This window comes from Tachysurus vachellii, chromosome 1 (assembly GCF_030014155.1).
Source record: "Tachysurus vachellii isolate PV-2020 chromosome 1, HZAU_Pvac_v1, whole genome shotgun sequence".
Classification (NCBI taxonomy): Eukaryota; Metazoa; Chordata; class Actinopteri; order Siluriformes; family Bagridae; genus Tachysurus; species Tachysurus vachellii.
This window is the reverse complement of record NC_083460.1, coordinates 33,961,946-33,981,992: the sequence shown is the minus strand read 5'-3', so window position 1 is coordinate 33,981,992 and position 20,047 is coordinate 33,961,946. Positions and strand designations below refer to the sequence as shown.

The following is a 20,047-nucleotide window of genomic DNA, read 5'->3' as shown; positions in this document are numbered from 1 at the left end:
TCACTCTCAGTACGCTCTTGGTTGCCAGATCGCTAGACACTACAGCTGTCTACGTATTTTTGCTAAACACGTCCTGGATGTTAAAATGTCCGTGGGCTTGTGTGTGTATTTTTGATTATTTTATATTTCTTTCACGGTTTCATTTGCATTGTGTATGCGTTTTCAATTGTGGCTAGTCTGAAAAATTGTAAAAATCCAACCTGGCAACCTTTGCGTTTGAGGAGGCGGAATGTTCATATGGCAGCTGGTAACATCTGGATATCTTTATTAACGCTGTTCCTTACTTTGAAAAGTCCTCACGAGCTGAACTGTAGATCCAGTATGTCTTTCATTAAAGTAGACGAAAACTCTGACTTTTCTTTCCACAACCTCCCTTACGGAGTTTTCTCAACCCTGGACAATGTAAGTAATCAATAAATATTTATATTCTTCATTTCTGCATTTCTGCATCTGATCCGTGTTGATTAACTGATGCTGGATGTTGGATGTTGAGGCTCGGCGGAGAGTCGGAGTTGCTATTGGAGATCAGATCCTGGACTTGAGCGTCATTAAACATCTCTTCACCGGACCAGAACTCTCTCAGCACCAGCATGTGTTTAATCAGGTCGGATTTATTGGACTGTTTTGACCGCACATGCTGGATGTAGTGTCAAAGTGTATTAAAGTTGTTCTTTATGTGTGTGTGTATGTGTGTGGGTATGTGTGTGTGTATATCTGTGTGTCTATGTATGTGTGTGTGTTTGTGTGTGTATGTATTTGTGTGTATGTGTTTGTATATGTATGTGTGTGTGTGTTTGTATATGTATGTGTGTGTGTGTATGTATTTGTGTGTATGTGTGTGTATGAGTTTGTATATGTATGTGTGTGTTTGTATATGTGTGTGTGTTTGTGTGTGTTTGTTTGTATGTGTGTGTGTGTGTGTGTGTGTTAGCCTTCTCTGAATGCGTTCATGGCCCTGGGTTCGGGTGCATGGAGAGAGACTCGCGCGCTCATACAGACACTGCTGCGCGTGGACGTGCCGACACTGAAAGACAATCACGACCTCAGGGGCAGGTAAAAACACACACACTCACAAATACACACTTTTGCATGAATTCAATTCAAATTGGCATTGTCTCAAAGCAGCTTTATAGAACATAAACACAGAACAAACAGTTAATATAAAGAATAATATAGAGATTAATAGAATACAAAATTCAAGATTAATATTTGATAGGTGACTGCGGCAACTGTGGCAAAAAAAAACTTCCTTGAATGGTAAAGGAAGAAACCTTGAGAGGGACCAGACTCAAAGGGAAACCCATCCTCATTTGGGTGACACTGGAGGGTGATTATAAATATACAGTCCGGCTTAATATCTTACGAGGACCGTCCATGTACATGTTCCATACCTGAGGAACAAGTGTTAACTGGAGAAACTGTGTGAATCCAACAAGTAACTACAGCGAATAATAACTCAGAAAGATATATTAAAAAATCTATATAGATAGATAGATAGATAGATAGACACACCAGCCATTTTCTATGTTCGCATACATAAGTAAGAGTAGTCAGGATGTTCATGCTTAAAGTTCTTTATCTTGGCTAGAATTGTGCTAAAAACATTTCAACAAATGCAAATAATCCATAATGAGATCAAAAATTATCAGAATAATTGGTATTAAAATACATTAATATCTTATGAGATTTGATGTTAATAAAAAAAAAAAAAAAAAAAAAAAGTGATGCATCCCTGGTGTAGTTACATCTGGGGCCATAATCATAATTTTAATATTAGCAAAAATCTATAGGAGAAATATTTAGTGTCATTTAGATGAAATATTAACATGACCACAGAACCTTTAATTCTTTGCTTCTTCTCTCCAGAGCTTTTGTTGATCAGAGCACGGCAATGATGCATCTTCCTGCTGAGATTGGTGAGTGCTAAGCAAAATCTCTGTCTCAGAGACAGCTAGACTGCATCACACTGTCTCTCCTGCCTTCGTTTAATCACTTTTTGATAGGTTTTCCTTTCAGCAAAGTTGTCAATGATGTTTGTTCTTTTATTCCCATAACTGGGACAACAAGCTCTTCACCGCGGGTGATGTGTGCCTTACTGTCTTCACTCCCACTGGTAGTCACTGCACCAAGATGCTTTACACTTTTGCGTAAAGTTCAACTTTTCTCAATTTTTTTAATATATTAAATTTTTTTTTACCTACATTTTATTCCCAATGTTGTTCTCACTCGTGACACCAGAAGTCGCCGGTCATAATTGAATTTGAACGATCTCTGTTTGCTTTATCACTGTGACTGGCTGTATATGCTATATACAGTATATCATAGCATAAGAGAGCAGGAAATAAGTCACTTTAGTTTATGTGGTTAGATCAAAGGGGAACTCAGTCAGATTTGTAGCCTTGACACTACCATAAAATACAGTCCTGCCTAACCTGAATTGGCCAGATGGCAAAAAAAAAGGAAATTCAGAACTGGTGATAAAACAACAGCAAAACCCACCTACTTTATTTTTATTTATTTTTTTATTTTTTGCAGTTGGTGGTAAATTCGCAAAAGCATTATTAAAATGCGATGATAAGAGCTTTAGCACAAACCTCTGACACCATCAGATACAATAATAAGACTGTTATTCTGTTGTAATTAGGTGAGACTTTAAATACTTTAAAAGGCTGGTGTTTATGTGGCACAGTGGCTTAGTGGTTAGCACATTCGCCTCACACCTCCAGGGTTGGGGGTTCGATTCCCGCCTCTGCCTTGTGTGTGTGGAGTTTGCATGTTCTCCCCGTGCCTCGGGGGTTTCCTCCGGGTACTCCGGTTTCCTCCCCCGGTCCAAAGACATGCATGGTAGGTTGATTGGCATCTCTGGAAAATTGTCCGTAGTGTGTGATTGCGTAAGTGAATGACAGTGTTTGTGTGTGTGTGTGTGTGTGCCCTGCGATGGGTTGACATTCCGTCCAGGGTGTATCCTGCCTCGATGCCCGATGATGCCTGAGATAGGCACAGGCTCCCCGTGACCCAAGAAGTTCGGATAAGGGGTTGAAAATGAATGAATGAATGAATGAATGAATGAATGTACAACCAGATCACAGCCATCAGTTCACCACACGGGGGCACTGTACCCAGACCTCATTTTCAGTATGTTTACTTTCCTTATTATATAAGACAAAATTGGGTTGATTTCATGTCAACGTTTAACATTTGGCTGTGCACGTGTGTCACTCTGAATAAGGGTGTCTGCTAAATACCAGAAATGTAAATGTAATCCAAGTCAGTCATGTCACATTTTTTGTTTAAAGTTGAGTAGTTCAGTCAGCATTCATTTTTTTCCTATTTTGTCCATCTTTTTTTTTTCCTCAGGTGATTACACTGACTTCTACTCATCCAGAGACCATGCCACTAATGTCGGGATCATGTTCCGGGGCAAAGAGAACGCACTGATGCCAAACTGGTGTGTAACATACTGATAACCACCAAAGATAGATAAATAGACAAGCAAACAGACAGACAAATCAACTTTATTGATCCCATGAGGAAACTTTTTATGTTTTTATGTTATAACAGGTGAACTCTTAACACTAAAAGCAAACACAGACCTCCAAAAACACATTGGATATTAAATGAACATATGGAAGCATTCAAAAATAGTAAATAAAATCTCAACTTTCCCTTTAAAAACAGGAACGAGAGCAAATGAGGAAAAATTCAGTGGATAAAAAATATGTCAGTGAGGTGTACAACATGAGGTGGATCAACTTTTTTCTCATTACTTTTATTATGAAACTAAAAGATTTGGCTGAACTGAGCATTACATTTGTTTACGTTGCCTTTTCGAGTGATGTATTTATACTGTACACGCATACTCACAAAACTTTAATATATTGTAAAATGTAGCAGTAACCTGATGGCCCTGTTATGTCCCATAGTTCTTTCTACGCCTGCTTAACATCCAGGACTACGTTGGCAATGTTAATCAAGCATGGCTACTAAGCAAACAAGAAAGGCTTCTAAGAAACAACTCATTAACATAGATGCAAATAAATGCACTTATAACCCACTGAACATTTTCAGCACGGATGCTGAAGTTTAAAGCATTTCTGGCACAGCAACCCTGACCAAATAAAAGCCAGATAAGTTACTTAGGTTTTTGATCTTCATACTGTATGATGAGCTTCCCTTTCAGCAATGTCACTGAATAATTCCATATCTAACACGATGATGCATTCAGTACTGTATCGCCAATCCATTTCATCTCTCCGGAGACATGCTGCTCCTTCTTAATAAGCACTTTAATGTTGACTTGCACACTGTCAGACATGAATAAACTTCTAAAAGCAATGTCTGAAAACCCTCTTAATTATCTGATTAAATGTGATGCATCCTATTGGATATACATATGGCTGATCAGCCACAACATTGAAACCACTGAGTAGTGAATGACATTGATTATCTCATTAATTTACATTACATTAGGCAGATTCCCTTATCCAGAGTGACTAACATTTATCTCATACAGCATAAATGGCCTTGCTCAGGGGCCCAGGAATGGCAGCTTGGTGGCCCTCGGTTGGCGCTCCTGATAAGTACATCATAAGTTTAACCACTGAGCTACCACATGTAATCAAATGTAATGTAAATGTATTGTATCTCATTAAATTGGCACTTGTCATGGGATATATATATATATATATATATATATATATATATATATATATATATATATATGTTGATCGGAAGATCAGGCTTCAAGGCCCGGCACAGCCAAGCTGCCACTGCTGGGCCCTTGAGCAAGGCCCTCAACCCTCCCTGCTCCAGGGGTGCTGTATCATAGCTGCCCCTGCACTCTGACCTCAACCTCCTCAGTCGAGGTATGTGAAGAAAAGAATTCCACTGTGCTTTAATGTATATGTGGTGATAATAAAGGCTTCTATGCCCCGTTCTATCTATTATATTCTATATATATTAGGCAGCAAGCAAAGAGACAGTTCTCAAAGTTGAAGTGTTGGAAGCAGGAAAAATTGGCAAGCGTAAGGATCAGAGAGACTTTGACAAGAACCAAACTGTGGTCAGAGCACCTCTAGAACAGCAGGTGGGTTGTTTCTGGTATGCAGTGGTTAGTACCTAGGTCCGAGAAAGGTGGACACAACCTCACTTACAGGACTTAAAGAGTCTTCTGCTAATCCATTGGCACCATATACTACAGCACACCTTCAGATATCTTGTGGTCTAGGAAAAAAAATCACCAGGTCTTCTTCCAGTTTTAAGCTGTTTCATGTAGCAAATCCCAAATTGCTGGAAAAAAAATGAATCGGATTAATGACAATTTGCAATGTCCTACTGCAGCCAACCTGTAGATGGGACCAGAGACATTTCAGGCTTTTATCTGCTTTAACGTCCTTCACACACAGTCCCAGATATAGGAAAGTAACAGTTAACAAAAAAAATAACTAAAATGAATCACATATAATTTTATAAATATTTATATCTGAAAAGTATTGCTAGGTTATATCATTTTGTTACAGACACCCAAAACACAGTGATTTCACAATGTTATTTTGTTTCTTCATAAGCAAAAAGAATTAAATTTTGATGTAAGTCAAAATTTCAAGTTAAAATCTTATTTGATTTATTATCTCATTGCTTGGGTAGAGTATCTTATTATGCTGACTTAACATCTGAGCTTTAGATTGCTGTTGCTGTTGTTGGTTTTGCAGAATTTATGTTACAACCATAATGAATTCAGATATTATGCTGATGCTCACACTCATAAGCTGCTCAGAGGTCCTGGTGATACAGTTGCACTCTATAATATATATATATATATATATAATATATATATATATATATATAAGCGCTATACAGATACATACTTTATTGTATTCTACTGTATTTAACACCCCACATCTATCAACTTTACTGAAAATTCATCTGTAGTATTAACTGTTGTTATTCCATAAAATACAGGGATACAGTAAATGCATACATTTATTTAAAATTAATATCCTGAGTTAATATATTTTTGTACAGCTGCTTTGTGACAAAATGACGATTGTTAAAAGCCCTAAACAAAAAATAGAACTGAATTGAAATAATTGAATTGAATTGAATTGAATTGACTGCAACGGATGATTTTTGGGCCAGAAAAATCCCACCTCTCTGCATTTGGCATGCTCCTGAGCACGGCAATTAATGCTTTGTTTTGAGTTCCTGTTGTTTTGTTCATATTGTGTTATGCCATGTGTTTTATTGCTTTCATTCCATCTTTGTCTTTGCCTCTGTCTTTCTTTAGTTTGCTTAGTTTTACTATTTATACGCTTTGCTTTAATGTCTTTAGTGTCTTTGCTTTATTTTAAAGACTCGTCGATTCAAGACCTCTGTTTTTAGAACTTCCTGTTTCCCCTGTTTCCTAGTTACTTCCTGGCTTTGAGCATGGCGTCTCTGATCATAGATTCCTCTGCTTGTGGTGTTGCCTTTATGTGCTTTAACTCTGCAATGGATTTGACAGTGATCCATTGATTGCTCTTAATAACAAGCAGTTGATCTTCCACAGCACATCCTGCCTTTACATATCACCACATGTTACAGCTTTAACTGAATCATGTAGAATAATAAATATTGTTACTATTATTACATTTTAAATAATGTTTTTTCCTCATAAAGTTTGGGGCTACTATAGTTTTGGGCTTTGTAAGAAAATGTCTAACTTTTCAGAGTTGTTTTCATGACACTTCAAAGATTTCAAACATCCTTGCAGCCATGTGTGTGTGTGTGTGTGTGTGTGTGTGTGTGTGTGTGTGTGTGTGTGTGTGTGTGTGTGTGTGTGTGTGTGTGTTCCAAATAATTTACTCTCACATTCTCACTGCTGTGACAAACTGTCACCCTGCTGTGACTCATACCCAGGAAAAGTGCTACACATTTTGGTGTTATTTACATGCCCCAGAGCTCTTTTGCAGTTATTTGATGTAAACAGAGCAGAATTATAGTGATGCAGGAACAAAGGTTATTGAAATAATTTTGGTCTTTTCAGCATCCACTGTGGCACCCTCAGGTACAGTGCAGTGTTTCATTAGGTTGGAAAAAGGCAAGGCGTTTCTCAGTATGCCGATAGATATTTGTTCTTTTTGTGTACTTGCTTTTACACTGTCCAGGTTCAATCATGTACAAATGGTCATGACACTCCAGTATAACAGTGACAGGTGGGACACGCTATGCTTTCTGTGCTTTATACGATCAATTTGAAATATTTTCACATTTACAGCAAAGCTAAACTGGTATTTATTCTTATATTCTTGTTCTGTGTTGTGTTATCTAGCTATAAAAAAGTAGCAATAACCTGCTGTCACAAATTTAGCTAGCTAAATAATTAGTATTGTAATATCTGTGTTCCTGGTTCATGGAGCTGGAAATTGCTAGAGCTTAAGCAAGTACTGAGAATATCTCATACTCTTACTTTCTGTTTTCGAGTCTTTGTGGGTTTGTTCTTACAAGTTAACTTGCGATCATTTGCGATCACTGATGACGCCCGTAATCCGTTTTGTCTTCTAATAATGTCTGGAAGTCCAGTCACATCGCACTCTTTCCTTCACTGTTGATAGTGTTCTTAGACATTCTGGCAAATCCCTACAGCCTCTGGCAATTGAATCAAATAAAGAGAGAAGGAATATTGGAGTCCATGGGGCTGTCCCTTGAAGGGTGAAAGATAGAAAGGTGAATGTATGGATGATGAATATATGGCTTAAAGTAGCAGGGTGGGATGGATGGATGGATAGATGGATGGATGGATGGATGGATGGAAGGATTCAATTATGCTGTTTCTGCTCCTCAGGTTAAGGCTGCCGGTTGGCTATCATGGAAGAGCTTCGTCTGTGGTTGTCTCAGGAACACCAATCAGAAGACCTCAAGGCCAGATGAGGCCAGACCCAGGTAATCACCACACACACAAACACACACGTAAACACACAGTATGCTGTCCAGTATATCATATATCATAACCATCATGTATCACGATATTCATAGAATTTGGCAATACTATAAAACTAGTATTTTCCAGACAAATGAGTGTTAGTTTCACTCTGACATTTTAACAAAATCTGTGGATTACTACAAGAAGCAAAGCCTTCAAATCTCAATCACCTGAAAATGTTCTGGCCGACCGGGACGATCTTTTATGAGCATGAAGACTATCAAAATGTATCACTGTAAGTGTAGCACATTTTTGTAAAGCATTTCCTCTAGATCGTAAAGTTCTAACACTCACTCACTCACTTTGAAATATTAGGCTGTTTTTCAGTTAATTCTAAGTTAAGGTGAGCTAATTAATATTCATCACAGACTGTCGTCATGACGTTTATACTTCGGCATAGAAACCGATGCAGTAATGATATTTAATGTAATAACTTGTCACAGTCAGAGATGTAGTAGTATATAGTCAGAATAAAGTATAAACCTACGACATACGACATCTGTTTCTTCATCATTTTTTCTTAAAGCTATATATATATATATATATATATATATATATATATATATATATATATATATATATACATACATATACTAAATTACATACAGTAAACAGTATTTGCATGTGTTTGCCAGATGTTTTGATCAGTTGAGTGGCTCTTAAACAACTTTATATTTAAACTGTATTCTTAAGATTTGATTGCCAATTAACTGGATGTGATGAAGTGCTAATGAATAAAGGTGACTGTAGTAATGATAACTCTTATCTGATTTTAGCTTCTCTGATGCAGCACGGTTAAGCAGGAGCTACATCAGTAGATATCAATTGCAATTGTCGCAGTATAGTCAGACTGCAGCCCTGAGACACTGACGGTTCACAAAAGTTAAAAGGAAATGTACTCTTTCTGATAATATTTGATTCATTACATATCATAATACTTGCTTTTGATCATTTTTGTTATCCAGTCCATTGTGCTGGTTAGAGGAATACTGACCCTTCAGGGTGATTGAGCGGAGCACCGAGATCCAGTGATAACCTTTAATGCACAGAAGATTTACTCAACCAAGCTAACAACTGAGGGAAATGTTATAATTTTTTCTTTCTCTTTCTATTTTTCCTGTCTGTTTTTCAGCCAAGCCTCCAGTGTTTGGGCCATCAAAGCAGCTAGACATTGAGCTGGAAATGGTGAGAGTAATGACTAATTTTTCTGTCAGGATGACACTCTTACAATTTGGTAAAGTGTAATAATCAAAAAGACTAAGCATCAACACTTTTTAATGCAACACTACTTTTGTTACTTAATTTTAATGGATACGTTAATTTGTGTGCGTGTGTGTGTGTGTGTGTTTTGTAGGCTTTCTTTGTGGGTCCTGGGAACAAACTGGGAGAGCCGATTCCTATAGATAAAGCACATGAACACATCTTTGGTATGGTGTTGATGAACGACTGGAGTGGTGAGTAGCAAATTTCAGCATCTTCCTCACTATAATAACATCACCAGGTTATTAGGCCCACCTACCCTGTCCCTTTCTATTAACTTGCATCATTGCATTAGTAACAGATGGGCAACAACACGACCTGTATACATACACAGTGACCTACATTATAGCTGTACATGGGCTAAAAGACCAATAAGTGTAGCTACAAGGTAGTATACACCTTGTATACTTAAGAGGTCAGAGAAGAATGATCAAACTAGTTCATGCTGACAGGAAGGCTACAGTGGCTCAGATACCCACTCATGGTGAGCACAGTAGCAGGAGTGGAACCTGATGTGGTTTGCAAGTGTTCCTATTAAAGTGGCTAGTTCACACCAGAGTAATATTTTTTTTTTTCCATTAATCCTCTTGCCTTCAGGTGAACCACACAGAAGAAAAAACTGAATGTCACCTCAAGTTGGCACCTGGAGTATAGACATGACCTCCTTCTTTTGTAAAAGTTAGAGAGACCATCTAAGTTGGCACTGACATGGGCTTGATTTAATGGTGTTTCCCAGTCATGGCAAAACAGCCATCTAGAGTAAACACTGCTATCAATTTCCTTTATTATTCTGTCACACTGCTAGCCCCTGAGTCGGCCAAGGTACCTTCTACAGCATACAGCAACCCATATTGCTTTTTTATGAGACAGACACCAGGCTCTATGGAGCATCACATTTCTGATTGCTTGGCTTCTGTCCATAGCAGACTGAATACTGCTAAGTCCAAACATTCACACAATGTTAGTTCATTTAGATGTTTGGATGCTTTAGAGGATACCTACAGTCTTGCTCCATTAGCCTCCCTGCACAGCACCTGGTAACATATTTCATGCTTTAACACACCAGACTCAATTAATCTCATACAAGGATATAGCACAGGATACTAGAGGCCTAAAAATGTTGTTTCTTTTTGTCCTCATTTAAGTGTTACGGTCTTCTCTTTTCTTTTTCTTTGTCTTTCTTCTGTCCATGTCGGGTTTCTCAGCATTCTTATCCTACAAATTTAAATTTCTTTATAGTTAATTTAATAATTTTCTTCCTAAAATCATATTGTCCATTCATCTATCCATCTAAATTCCATATTTCACACATAGGTTTCCTTCCTGCTACTTCTGTTGCTCACTGCCTCCTTATATTTATGGACTGACCATCTCTCTCTCTCTCTCTCTCTCTCTCTCTCTCTCTCTCTCTCTCTCTCTCTCTCTCTCTCTCTCTCTCTCTCTCTCTCTCTCTCTCTCTCTCTCTCTCTCTCTCTCTCACAGCGAGAGATATCCAAGCATGGGAGTATGTGCCATTAGGTCCTTTTCTGGGGAAAAACTTTGGGACCACCATCTCACCCTGGGTCGTTCCTATGGAGGCTCTGCTGCCCTTTGTGGAGCCAAACACAATGCAGGTAAGTTGGATTGAGCTGGATGTGTTTAGTCACACACTGCTTGTGTTATTTGTGTTATTAGTCACACACTGCTTGTGTTATGCAGTTTTTGCTTATGCAGTGTTGTCTTATTAAGTTTGATAAAGTGTAGCATCTATCATTTGTCATGTGCATTGAATTTTTATATTTACATTTACAGTATTTGGCAGAAGCCCTTGTCCAGAGCGACTTACATTATCTCATTTTTATACAACTGAGCAATTGAGGGTTAAGGGCCTTGCTCAGGGGCCCATCAGTGGCAGTTTGTTGGACCTGGGATTGAACTCACAACCTACCGATTGATAGCCCAACACCATAACCATTAAGATACCACATGCCCATACATACATATCAGTCATCTCTCCATATCTCCTTTAACTCTGCTTAATTTCTTAACTCTTCCCTTCTAAACAAGCTTCCTTGCCTCCACCTGTTTATTCACACTGTTTATTCACATATTTTATCCTATGCTCCTTCTCTTTATCTGTCTCTCAATGTCCTCCTCTTCTTCCCTATCCTTCTCTTTTTCCTGTCTTCTGTCCAAAATATTTTTTCTACTCCTTTATTTGCTGTAGTCCATGTTTCCATCCTTCCTGTCTTCCGTTATATTTTTGTCCTCTCATCTGTCTGTTTCCCTTTCTTCTTTTTCCCCACCTTAATTTGAAATCCATATTGAACAGTAGCTTTGTATAATATAATTGTATAATAATATATACATTTCTCACTTACATTTAAATAAGCTGAAATGTTTCCTTTAATAAACCCAGTTCTTGAAGTTCTTAAAACAAGTTCTTGTATTATAATACTTTTTTTTATTCATTTGTGATTCCTGTTTGATTGTGCTGTATCTCACTGTAGTACATACACTTGTTTTAGGACCCAGAGCCACTACCATACCTTTGCCACCAGGACCCATACACATTCAACATTAACCTCTTTGTTTCCATTAAAGGTAAGCAATAAAAGTTTATTCAGGACAACAAACGATTCAAGAGAAATAAACTTGGGCAGATACCATATTGTTTCCATGCTAAATTTTACTAACCTATTATCAGGTGAGGGCATGAGTGAGGCAGCCACCATCTGCAAGTCTAACTTTAAGGTAAAGTTATTCTTTTTTATTATTCTGTTTATTTGCTTTTTTAAATAAAACAAATATTTAAAACCCTTTTTTGACCCTTGGACCTTTTGCAGTGAGAGCATAAGGCTCAAATGTTAGCTAGAGAGCCCAAAAATATTATCAAGAGAGATATAGGCAAAGCACCAGAGTTCTTAACCTTCTAAGAACTGACCAACAACTTGTAGCAAGGCTGAGCACTGAGTAAGTAAAGAGCTCTACTCTACCTGTCAGGAGAACGACTCAGAGACAGATGTGCAGATTTGGACAGTTTAATGAACACACAGCACAGATCCAAATCATCAGGCAAACGCAATAAACAAAACAGGCAGAGGTCAGGCAAGAGCAAGCAAACCAACCAAAAACAGGATCAAAACCAGGAGGACAATCACAATGTAAAAATTGCCTCATTGCCAAAACACTGAGGATTTTACAGCCTTCTAAGGTAGCTGAGTGGAGTTGCAGTGTCCTCTAATAGGAACCACTATTGTTCCAGGTGATACAACCTGATGAGTCTCTTTACATGTGTGCTTTACATGTTTTCTTCTGGGATTTGATTTCCTTCATTCTGTGTACAGAGTTTGCATGTTTTCTCCACACTTCAGGGGTTTGCTCTAGGCACTCTCTAGGCACTAATACAAAGATATTCATTGTAGGCATCTCTAAATTGTCCATAGTGTGAGAGTGTGTGCGTTTTTTGCCCTGCAGTGGACTGGTATCTTAGCTCATGTGTCCTCTGCCTTGTGCCCCATGTTCCCTGGGAAAAGCTCCAGGCTCCCTGTGACACTGCATATAATGAACAATTCTGAAAATGGATGGATTGGGACAAACTTTGGGCCAAGGAAAAAGTCATAAGAATTTTTTAAGATCTATTTCTATATCAGCTCTTTCAGGTGCCTTTTCTAGATCCAGAAAAACAAATGTATATAAAAGTTTTTGTCCACACAAAGCCTTAAAAATTGGAGGAGAATGGAATGTAATACGGTTGCCAAGACTATTTTCAGGAAGTTTGTTAGAACTGAAATAGTGTGCATGTTTCTCTAACATCCCAGATCTCCTGGGACTCACCAACAGCCCACCTATTGTTAAATTGAAAAAAGAGCCAGAGCCAGAAACCTTTGTAATACTCTGCTGTCGGTCCCTTTGGTTCTGGTTATTTAGTGAGAGATTGTTTTTGAGATGGGGTTGTGAGTTTAAAACGGATACAAACTCTGTAATACAGTCCTGGTAAGCACAGTAGATGGTCTGTTGTTGCTTGGTCAGGGTGTTCTGCTGTGAAGGCTTTTATTTAATAACTGTGAGTCGTGGCAACAGCAGCTGAAAGACGGACAACAATGAAAATTATTAAAATTAGTCCAGTTTTTATTTGTTATTCTTTATCTTTTGCTACTGGTCTTTTATGATCAATAGATGTATTTTCAATTTTGTTATATTAACCTATAATTAATCTTATATAATCTATTATTAACCTTAACCTGTATTCATTCCAATAAATCATTGTTGAACTGATTTGAGAGAGAGAGAGAGGAGAGCACACCAAGATTTCATGCTACAGGAGTGAGAAAGAAGAAAGAAAGGCATGAGTGCACTAGAAAAGCGGATGTGCTGCACATGAAATAAGAAAAAAGGAAAAACAGACAGACACTGTGCATGCCATGCACCCATACCACATTATATCACAGCACGCAACACAGTCTAAATACATAATTATAACCTCATCAGGAACAGATCATGTTCCATTCTGGAACCATAAAAGATCCCAAAAACAATCCTTTTAGGACAGCAAGACATTTTGTTGTTGTTGTTGTAGTTGTTGTTCTTCTAGGATCTTTCAGTCATGTTCGGCCGGTGTTTAGAGAAAAAGTTTATGTAACACTTTTAAACATTGCTGTAATGTTGACACAAAATTCTCAGATCTATGGAAATGTTTGTAGAATGATAGATTTGATCTGATTTTGAACATTTAACCACATGGATGCATTTTCTGCGCAGGACAAAATACACATTAATAGATCACAATTTACACAATGACTGTGCAGTATTCACATAACACAATATACACAGTGTACCTGTAAGACTCAGTACACAGTACACACGTGCACATACGCAGTGTGCAGTAGTGCAAGTGGAATGTCAAGGAGTGTAGAATAGTGACGATAGTTCAGTCAGCATTGTTGGAACATATGCCTGTGCTGAGCAGCACATGAGGCACATAAGAAATTACAGCCCAAGCTTAAATATCATATCCCCCAAGTGACTTAACTAGTATAATATAATGGAGCTGTTTCAGGACAGCATTTACAAACAGGACTGTTTTCTCCGACCTTTAACACGTAGTGATTTATCACCTAGATTGATTATAGTATGTGAAGAGCAGTGGGTCATTAGAACCGTCACAGAAAAAAAGTAGTTTCAGACTCTCATTAACATAAAGAGTGTAACCTCATTTATATTAAAAGCTTGATGTCATGATTCAAACAGAATTTCAGATTTGATTTTTTTAATGTTTGGGATTTACTGACCCAAAGGTACTTCTACAACTGTAATACTGCAAATAGGCAAGGCAAGGCAAGTTTATTTGTATAGCACATTTCATACACAGAGGTCATTCAAAGTGCTTTACATAGAAATTAGAAAACAGTTTATAAGAGAGGAAAAAAATATGTAAAAATAAGAGACATACGATAAAATCATAATAAAAACAAAGAACAATTAAAGAAAATAAATGTGATATTAATAAAAACAGTTTAAAATATGTTAAAAAGAATAAAACAGGAGTAAAAGTGATTTGGATAAAAAGGGCAGTCAGTGTGAAGCAGCACAGTGCTCATTTAGTAAATGCAGAGTTAAACAGATGTGTTTTTAATCTTGATTTAAAAGTGTCTACTGTTGAAGCACATCTGATCTCTTCTGGATAATAAAGTCTTCTAATAAAGACTTCTCCATCTTGACACCAAGAACAAGCAGAATCCTTATTTTCTAAGTCTGATATCAGTTTATGGACATTTGTGTCTGTGTACTGTGTAGACTTTTGGAACTCCCTTTGAGCTAAGCTATTTGAGCAGGTCTTGAAATGTTTGCTGGGTGAAAAGGGTGTATCTGGAATTTAGCTTTGTAAAGGCCATGTGATTAATCTTTGTCATTATATCCTGGTTTAGCTTTTTTGCAGAAGTGACAGTGTGTGTGTTGCAGTTCAGTCTGACCTCAGAGTGTGTGCTGCATTTGTGTGTATACTTTTTTATACTGTGTTTTACTTGTTTTCTATGGTGACAGCCATATGGCCTCTGTGCTTGTCAGTTCTACTGAAGGAGGTGTGGCCTCTGTGCTTGTCAGTTCTACTGAAGGAGGTGTGGCCTCTGTGCTTGTCAGTTCTACTGAAGGAGGTGTGGCCTCTGTGCTTGTCAGTTCTACTGAAGGAGGTGTGGCCTCTGTGCTTGTCAGTTCTACTAAGGAGGTGTGGCCTCTGTGCTTGTCAGTTCTACTGAAGGAGGTGTGGCCTCTGTGCTTGTCGGTTCTACTGAAGGAGGTGTGGCCACGGTGCTTGTCGGTTCTACTGAAGGAGGTGTGGCCACAGTGCTTGTCGGTTCTACTGAAGGAGGTGTGGCCACGGTGCTTGTCAGTTCTACTGAAGGAGGTGTGGCCTCTGTGCTTGTCAGTTCTACTGAAGGAGGTGTGGCCACGGTGCTTGTCAGTTCTACTGAAGGAGGTGTGGCCACGGTGCTTGTCAGTTCTACTGAAGGAGGTGTGGCCACGGTGCTTGTCAGTTCTACTGAAGGAGGTGTGGCCTCTGTGCTTGTCGGTTCTACTGAAGGAGGTGTGGCCATGGTGCTTGTCAGTTCTACTGAAGGAGGTGTGGCCTCTGTGCTTGTCTGTTCTACTGAAGGAGGTGTGGCCACGGTGCTTGTCAGTTCTACTGAAGGAGGTGTGGCAACGGTGTTTGTCGGTTCTACTGAAAGAGGTGTGGCCTCTGTGCTTGTCAGTTCTACTGAAGGAGGTGTGGCCTCTGTGCTTGTCAGTTCTACTGAAGGAGGTGTGGCCTCTGTGCTTGTCAGTTCTACTGAAGGAGGTGTGGCCTCTGTGCTTGTCAGTTCTACTGAAGGAGGTGTGGCCACGGTGCTTGTCAGTTCTACTGATGGAGGTATCAGGCTCTTTGTCAGGCTCAGTAAGGTTTTTGTGGACATATCCTTGTAGAGATGATGGAGGTGTGGCCATTGTGCCTGTCAGTCTTATGATATATATATATGCTCTCTATGTTAAATCAAACTGTTTCCACATATTTAACCGTGCTGTACATTTGTGCCATTTGGCAGACACCCTTTTCCAAACAGGCTTACATTTATCTCATTTATACAGTTGAGCAGTTAAGAGTTAAGGGCCTTGCTCAGAGGCCCATCAGTGGCAGCTTGGTGGTTTTGAACTCACAATCTTCAGAGCAATGTGCCCACAGCTGAGCTACCACTTCCCAATGCTGTGCATTGTAATGCAGTTACAAGTGGATTGATGTTCAGTTACAGGCTGTTTCAAAAGTATTGTCAAATGTAACATGACTACTGTGAGGTGTCTTATAAGAATGGATAGAATTGTTTTTCATTAAAATACTTTTCTCTGTGGTGTAAATATTAGGTTGTACATATGTCACCAACAAATAAAGGTAATAATTATTCTGTGTAATTCAAAATCTGTGCCTCAGAATTTCATTCCTGCAGTTTTAAAGTCAATCTGCAGTGACCTGAAAGTGCCACATTAACAAACCAAAAAAAAAAAAAAATCCAAAATTCTGGTATGGAAATGGAAAATCATAAAAAGTGTCATATGAATATTAACTTAAAATGGAAAGGATACTAAACATCATGCTCTTGTTGCTGATATGTTGTGCTTCAGTCTGAGCAGAAATTCAGTGTAAGGGGACGATTAAGAGGATGTATGTGCTTTTATCTGTGCTTATCTTTGCCCAGCATTAATGAGTATGAGAACGCTGCAAATCCGCCTAAAGGAAGGTTATTAAGAATAAGATAAGGTGAATGAGAAGAAATAGCTAAACATATAAAGGTTATTCAGAAGAAATAATCATTCCTCACCGTGATCATACAAGTACATTCTCATTAAGTCCTTAACTAGATAACAGACTGAAAAATGTGCAGTTCTTTTTCTTTGTGATAATCACTGGCATTGTTTTTGTCAGATTTTATGCTTGAAAAAAATATTGTGTTAAAATGAAATGATTTTTAAATAACTATCATATGTTTAAGGTATGTATTCTTTATATTCTCAGTACATGTACTGGACCATGAAGCAGCAGTTAGCGCATCACACGGTGAACGGCTGTAACGTCAGACCTGGAGACCTGCTGGCATCAGGCACCATAAGCGGACCGGTCAGTGTTGTGTGTGTGTGTATATGTATGTGTATGTGTGTGTGTGTTACATTTGATTTTACAGAAACTCTGTAGTTCTGTTATTTCCTGTTTGGTAGAAGTTTTTGGATGTTAGAAACAATAGGACATAATTAAAACAGGGAGGAGTCAAACACACTGTGATTGACAGGCTGCATCCAAAACCATATACATTACAATTCTACGAACATAAACAGGGAATAATCTGTCAGTTTAGTTTATTAGCATGGAGATTGGAGGCTAGCTAACTTATTCACCAGGGTACTGAGGTATGCTGTTATACTTCTCATGAGACTGCTCAAAAGCCAATATATTGATTAGAGGTTATTGATTGTTTTCAGAGCTCTCTCTCTCTCTCTCTCTCTCTCTCTCTCTCTCTCTCTCTCTCTCTCTCTCTCTCTCCCTCTCTGTCCCTCTCTCTCTTATGGCTCTCATCTCTCAGCTACACACCTGCTTATCTCAGAATATGCCCCACTTAACAGGACTTGTGTTTCTAGGATCCGGCAAGTTTTGGCTCAATGCTGGAACTTTCATGGAGAGGGTCGAAGGTCATTGAGCTGGGCGGAGGAGAGACGAGGACATTCCTTAAGGACGGAGATGAGGTCATGCTCACAGGTAGGACTGAAAAGTCTGTTCTGTGTATTTGTGTATGTTTTTATCCCCTTATGAGGACTCCATAGGCACGTAGTAGGCACTTAATATTTAACCTACACTTATATGGCTGAAAGTATGTGGGCACCAGACCATCACACCGTTATGTGGTTCTTCTTTAACCTGTTGCTACAAAGATGGATGCACACAATTGGCTAGAATGTCTTTGCATGCTTGTAGCATTATGATCTTTTCTTTTTTTTTTCTTACTCTAGGCTACTGTGAGGGTCAAGGATACCGTGTTGGTTTCGGATTATGCCAGGGGAAGATCATTCCTGCCCTACAGCAGTGATTTCACATTTTTCTCCTTCCCTCCCAAAACCAGCTGGGATCTTTACGCACCACATAATGCCTTATCAGTCATGTATAATTATTCATGACCTTTTCACTGGCAACTAATGAAGTACATGAAGCTGTTTTTATTAGCTCATTGGAGTTTCACTTAGCCAAAGTTCTTCTCTGGGCAGAAAGGATTATGATTGATGGTGTGTGACAGCCAGGGAAATGGAAACAGATTGGATTAAGAGCATTGACTTTTGTTTAATTCTAAGAGCATGACCAGAAGCATTCCATTTCTTTTTAGGGAAAAAAATACTTAAGCAAAATGTGATATTAATGGATTTTTGTTTATTACAGCAAAATTCAGAAAGGCAAATTCATATCTATGAACTAGTGTAAAATTTAATTAAGTTTTGAGTCTGTTAAAGTGTATAGTAATGTTTATGACCTCCTGTGTCATAGATAGAAACACAATTGCTTTCTTGTTTCAGGTGTGGACTTTTGCTTTAATTAGTTCAGTAAGTAATAAATTAAAGGTCAAAGAGTTTGTTATGGAAAACGGGAAATGCGGTACAACCTAATTTTTTCAACATTTAACTCTAAAGAAAAAAAAAATAAAATCCAGTTTGCTTTATAGCTAAATATTATTCTGCAGGATCTAACAGAAGGTTTTATTTCTTGAGAGCAATAACACACCGCAATAACCTCAACTGCAAATTAGGTAGATGTCAAACAGCTTTCTTTTAATAATTATTTGCTTTTTTCAGTTAGTCTAATGTGTCTTTTAAATCACAGTATTGTGAGACAGTATTATATTATAGATATTATATTATAATATTATAGATATTATAATCTCCACACTCTCACTCTGTGATCAGTAAATTCAGTTCATGCTCTTGACTGATTAATCAACCAGGTGGCAAAGAATGCTATAACGACTCGGCCTGTGTTTTGAAACAGGTAGTTGGTCAGACCTATCTGGATTTTTTCAGCATGTCAGGAACACAAACACATGCAATAAATATTCCACATTGTGCAACACATTGGCTAAAAGTGCATGTGCTCTCTTGGTTATACCTTTTCTGCCTTTAGGAAAAGTTTGATTAAGTAAAACTCCAGAGTTTTTCAAAATAGTCTGTCATGCGTACGTTCTTCAAAGATTTACTTTTGCAAAAGAATTACATGTCTCTCAATGTGAAGTCTAATTGCCAAAGACAGTGTTTTGTTTATTTCTTTTTGTTACGCACAAACTGGTAATTAAAGTTACTGATGCCTGTTAACATTGTATGCGTGTGTTTAATCCATCAGCATGCACGGCGTAAAAGGGCTGTGTCATTTGATAAATTACCCTGTCTGCACTCTGAATTCACCTGCTGTGGTTTAATGACTTGTAATGATCTAGCAATCGCAGTTTCATCTCAGCGCAGGGCTGCATTTAAACACACCATCATCTTATTACTCTCATCTCATTGCATCTTTTAACTGTGGTTTAGTTTCTGCTCCCACTGCACAAAAGACAATACAGGTTAGAAAGCCTTGTTTAAAAAGGAATTAAAGAGAGTGGGTTGTAAGCATGTCCGACTTGAAATAATATATAGTGCTATATTTCCTTCCAACAGAGTTTTTAGACTGTTTATTTCGTTATTTTATGTCCTAGTGGAGCAGGACTTCCTCACTCTAGATAAGGGTATCTCCCAAATGCCGTGAATTTACAAACAGGAAAAAATAAGTAAGATAAGTTTAAGTATTTCAGAAAG

General features: G+C 38.1%; 2 protein-coding genes across 2 annotated transcripts; both read left to right on the top strand.

Moving 5' to 3' along the window:
- Window positions 1–80: 80 nt before the first annotated feature.
- Window positions 81–19,570, top strand: fah (fumarylacetoacetate hydrolase (fumarylacetoacetase)). The gene is made up of 14 exons (XM_060884087.1): window positions 81–402; window positions 494–604; window positions 932–1,053; window positions 1,867–1,916; window positions 3,358–3,448; window positions 7,823–7,920; window positions 9,093–9,145; window positions 9,315–9,414; window positions 10,703–10,833; window positions 11,728–11,803; window positions 11,907–11,953; window positions 17,241–17,342; window positions 17,858–17,975; window positions 18,227–19,570. Exons 1-14 carry the CDS (start codon window positions 238–240, stop codon window positions 18,301–18,303), a joined length of 1,341 nt encoding a protein of 446 aa, XP_060740070.1. The 5' UTR covers window positions 81–237; the 3' UTR covers window positions 18,304–19,570.
- Window positions 11,971–17,234, top strand: LOC132855257 (uncharacterized). The gene is made up of 2 exons (XM_060884097.1): window positions 11,971–15,387; window positions 15,459–17,234. The coding sequence occupies exons 1-2, from the start codon at window positions 15,246–15,248 to the stop codon at window positions 16,157–16,159; spliced, it is 843 nt and encodes a 280-aa protein (XP_060740080.1). The 5' UTR covers window positions 11,971–15,245; the 3' UTR covers window positions 16,160–17,234.
- Window positions 19,571–20,047: the final 477 nt, after the last annotated feature.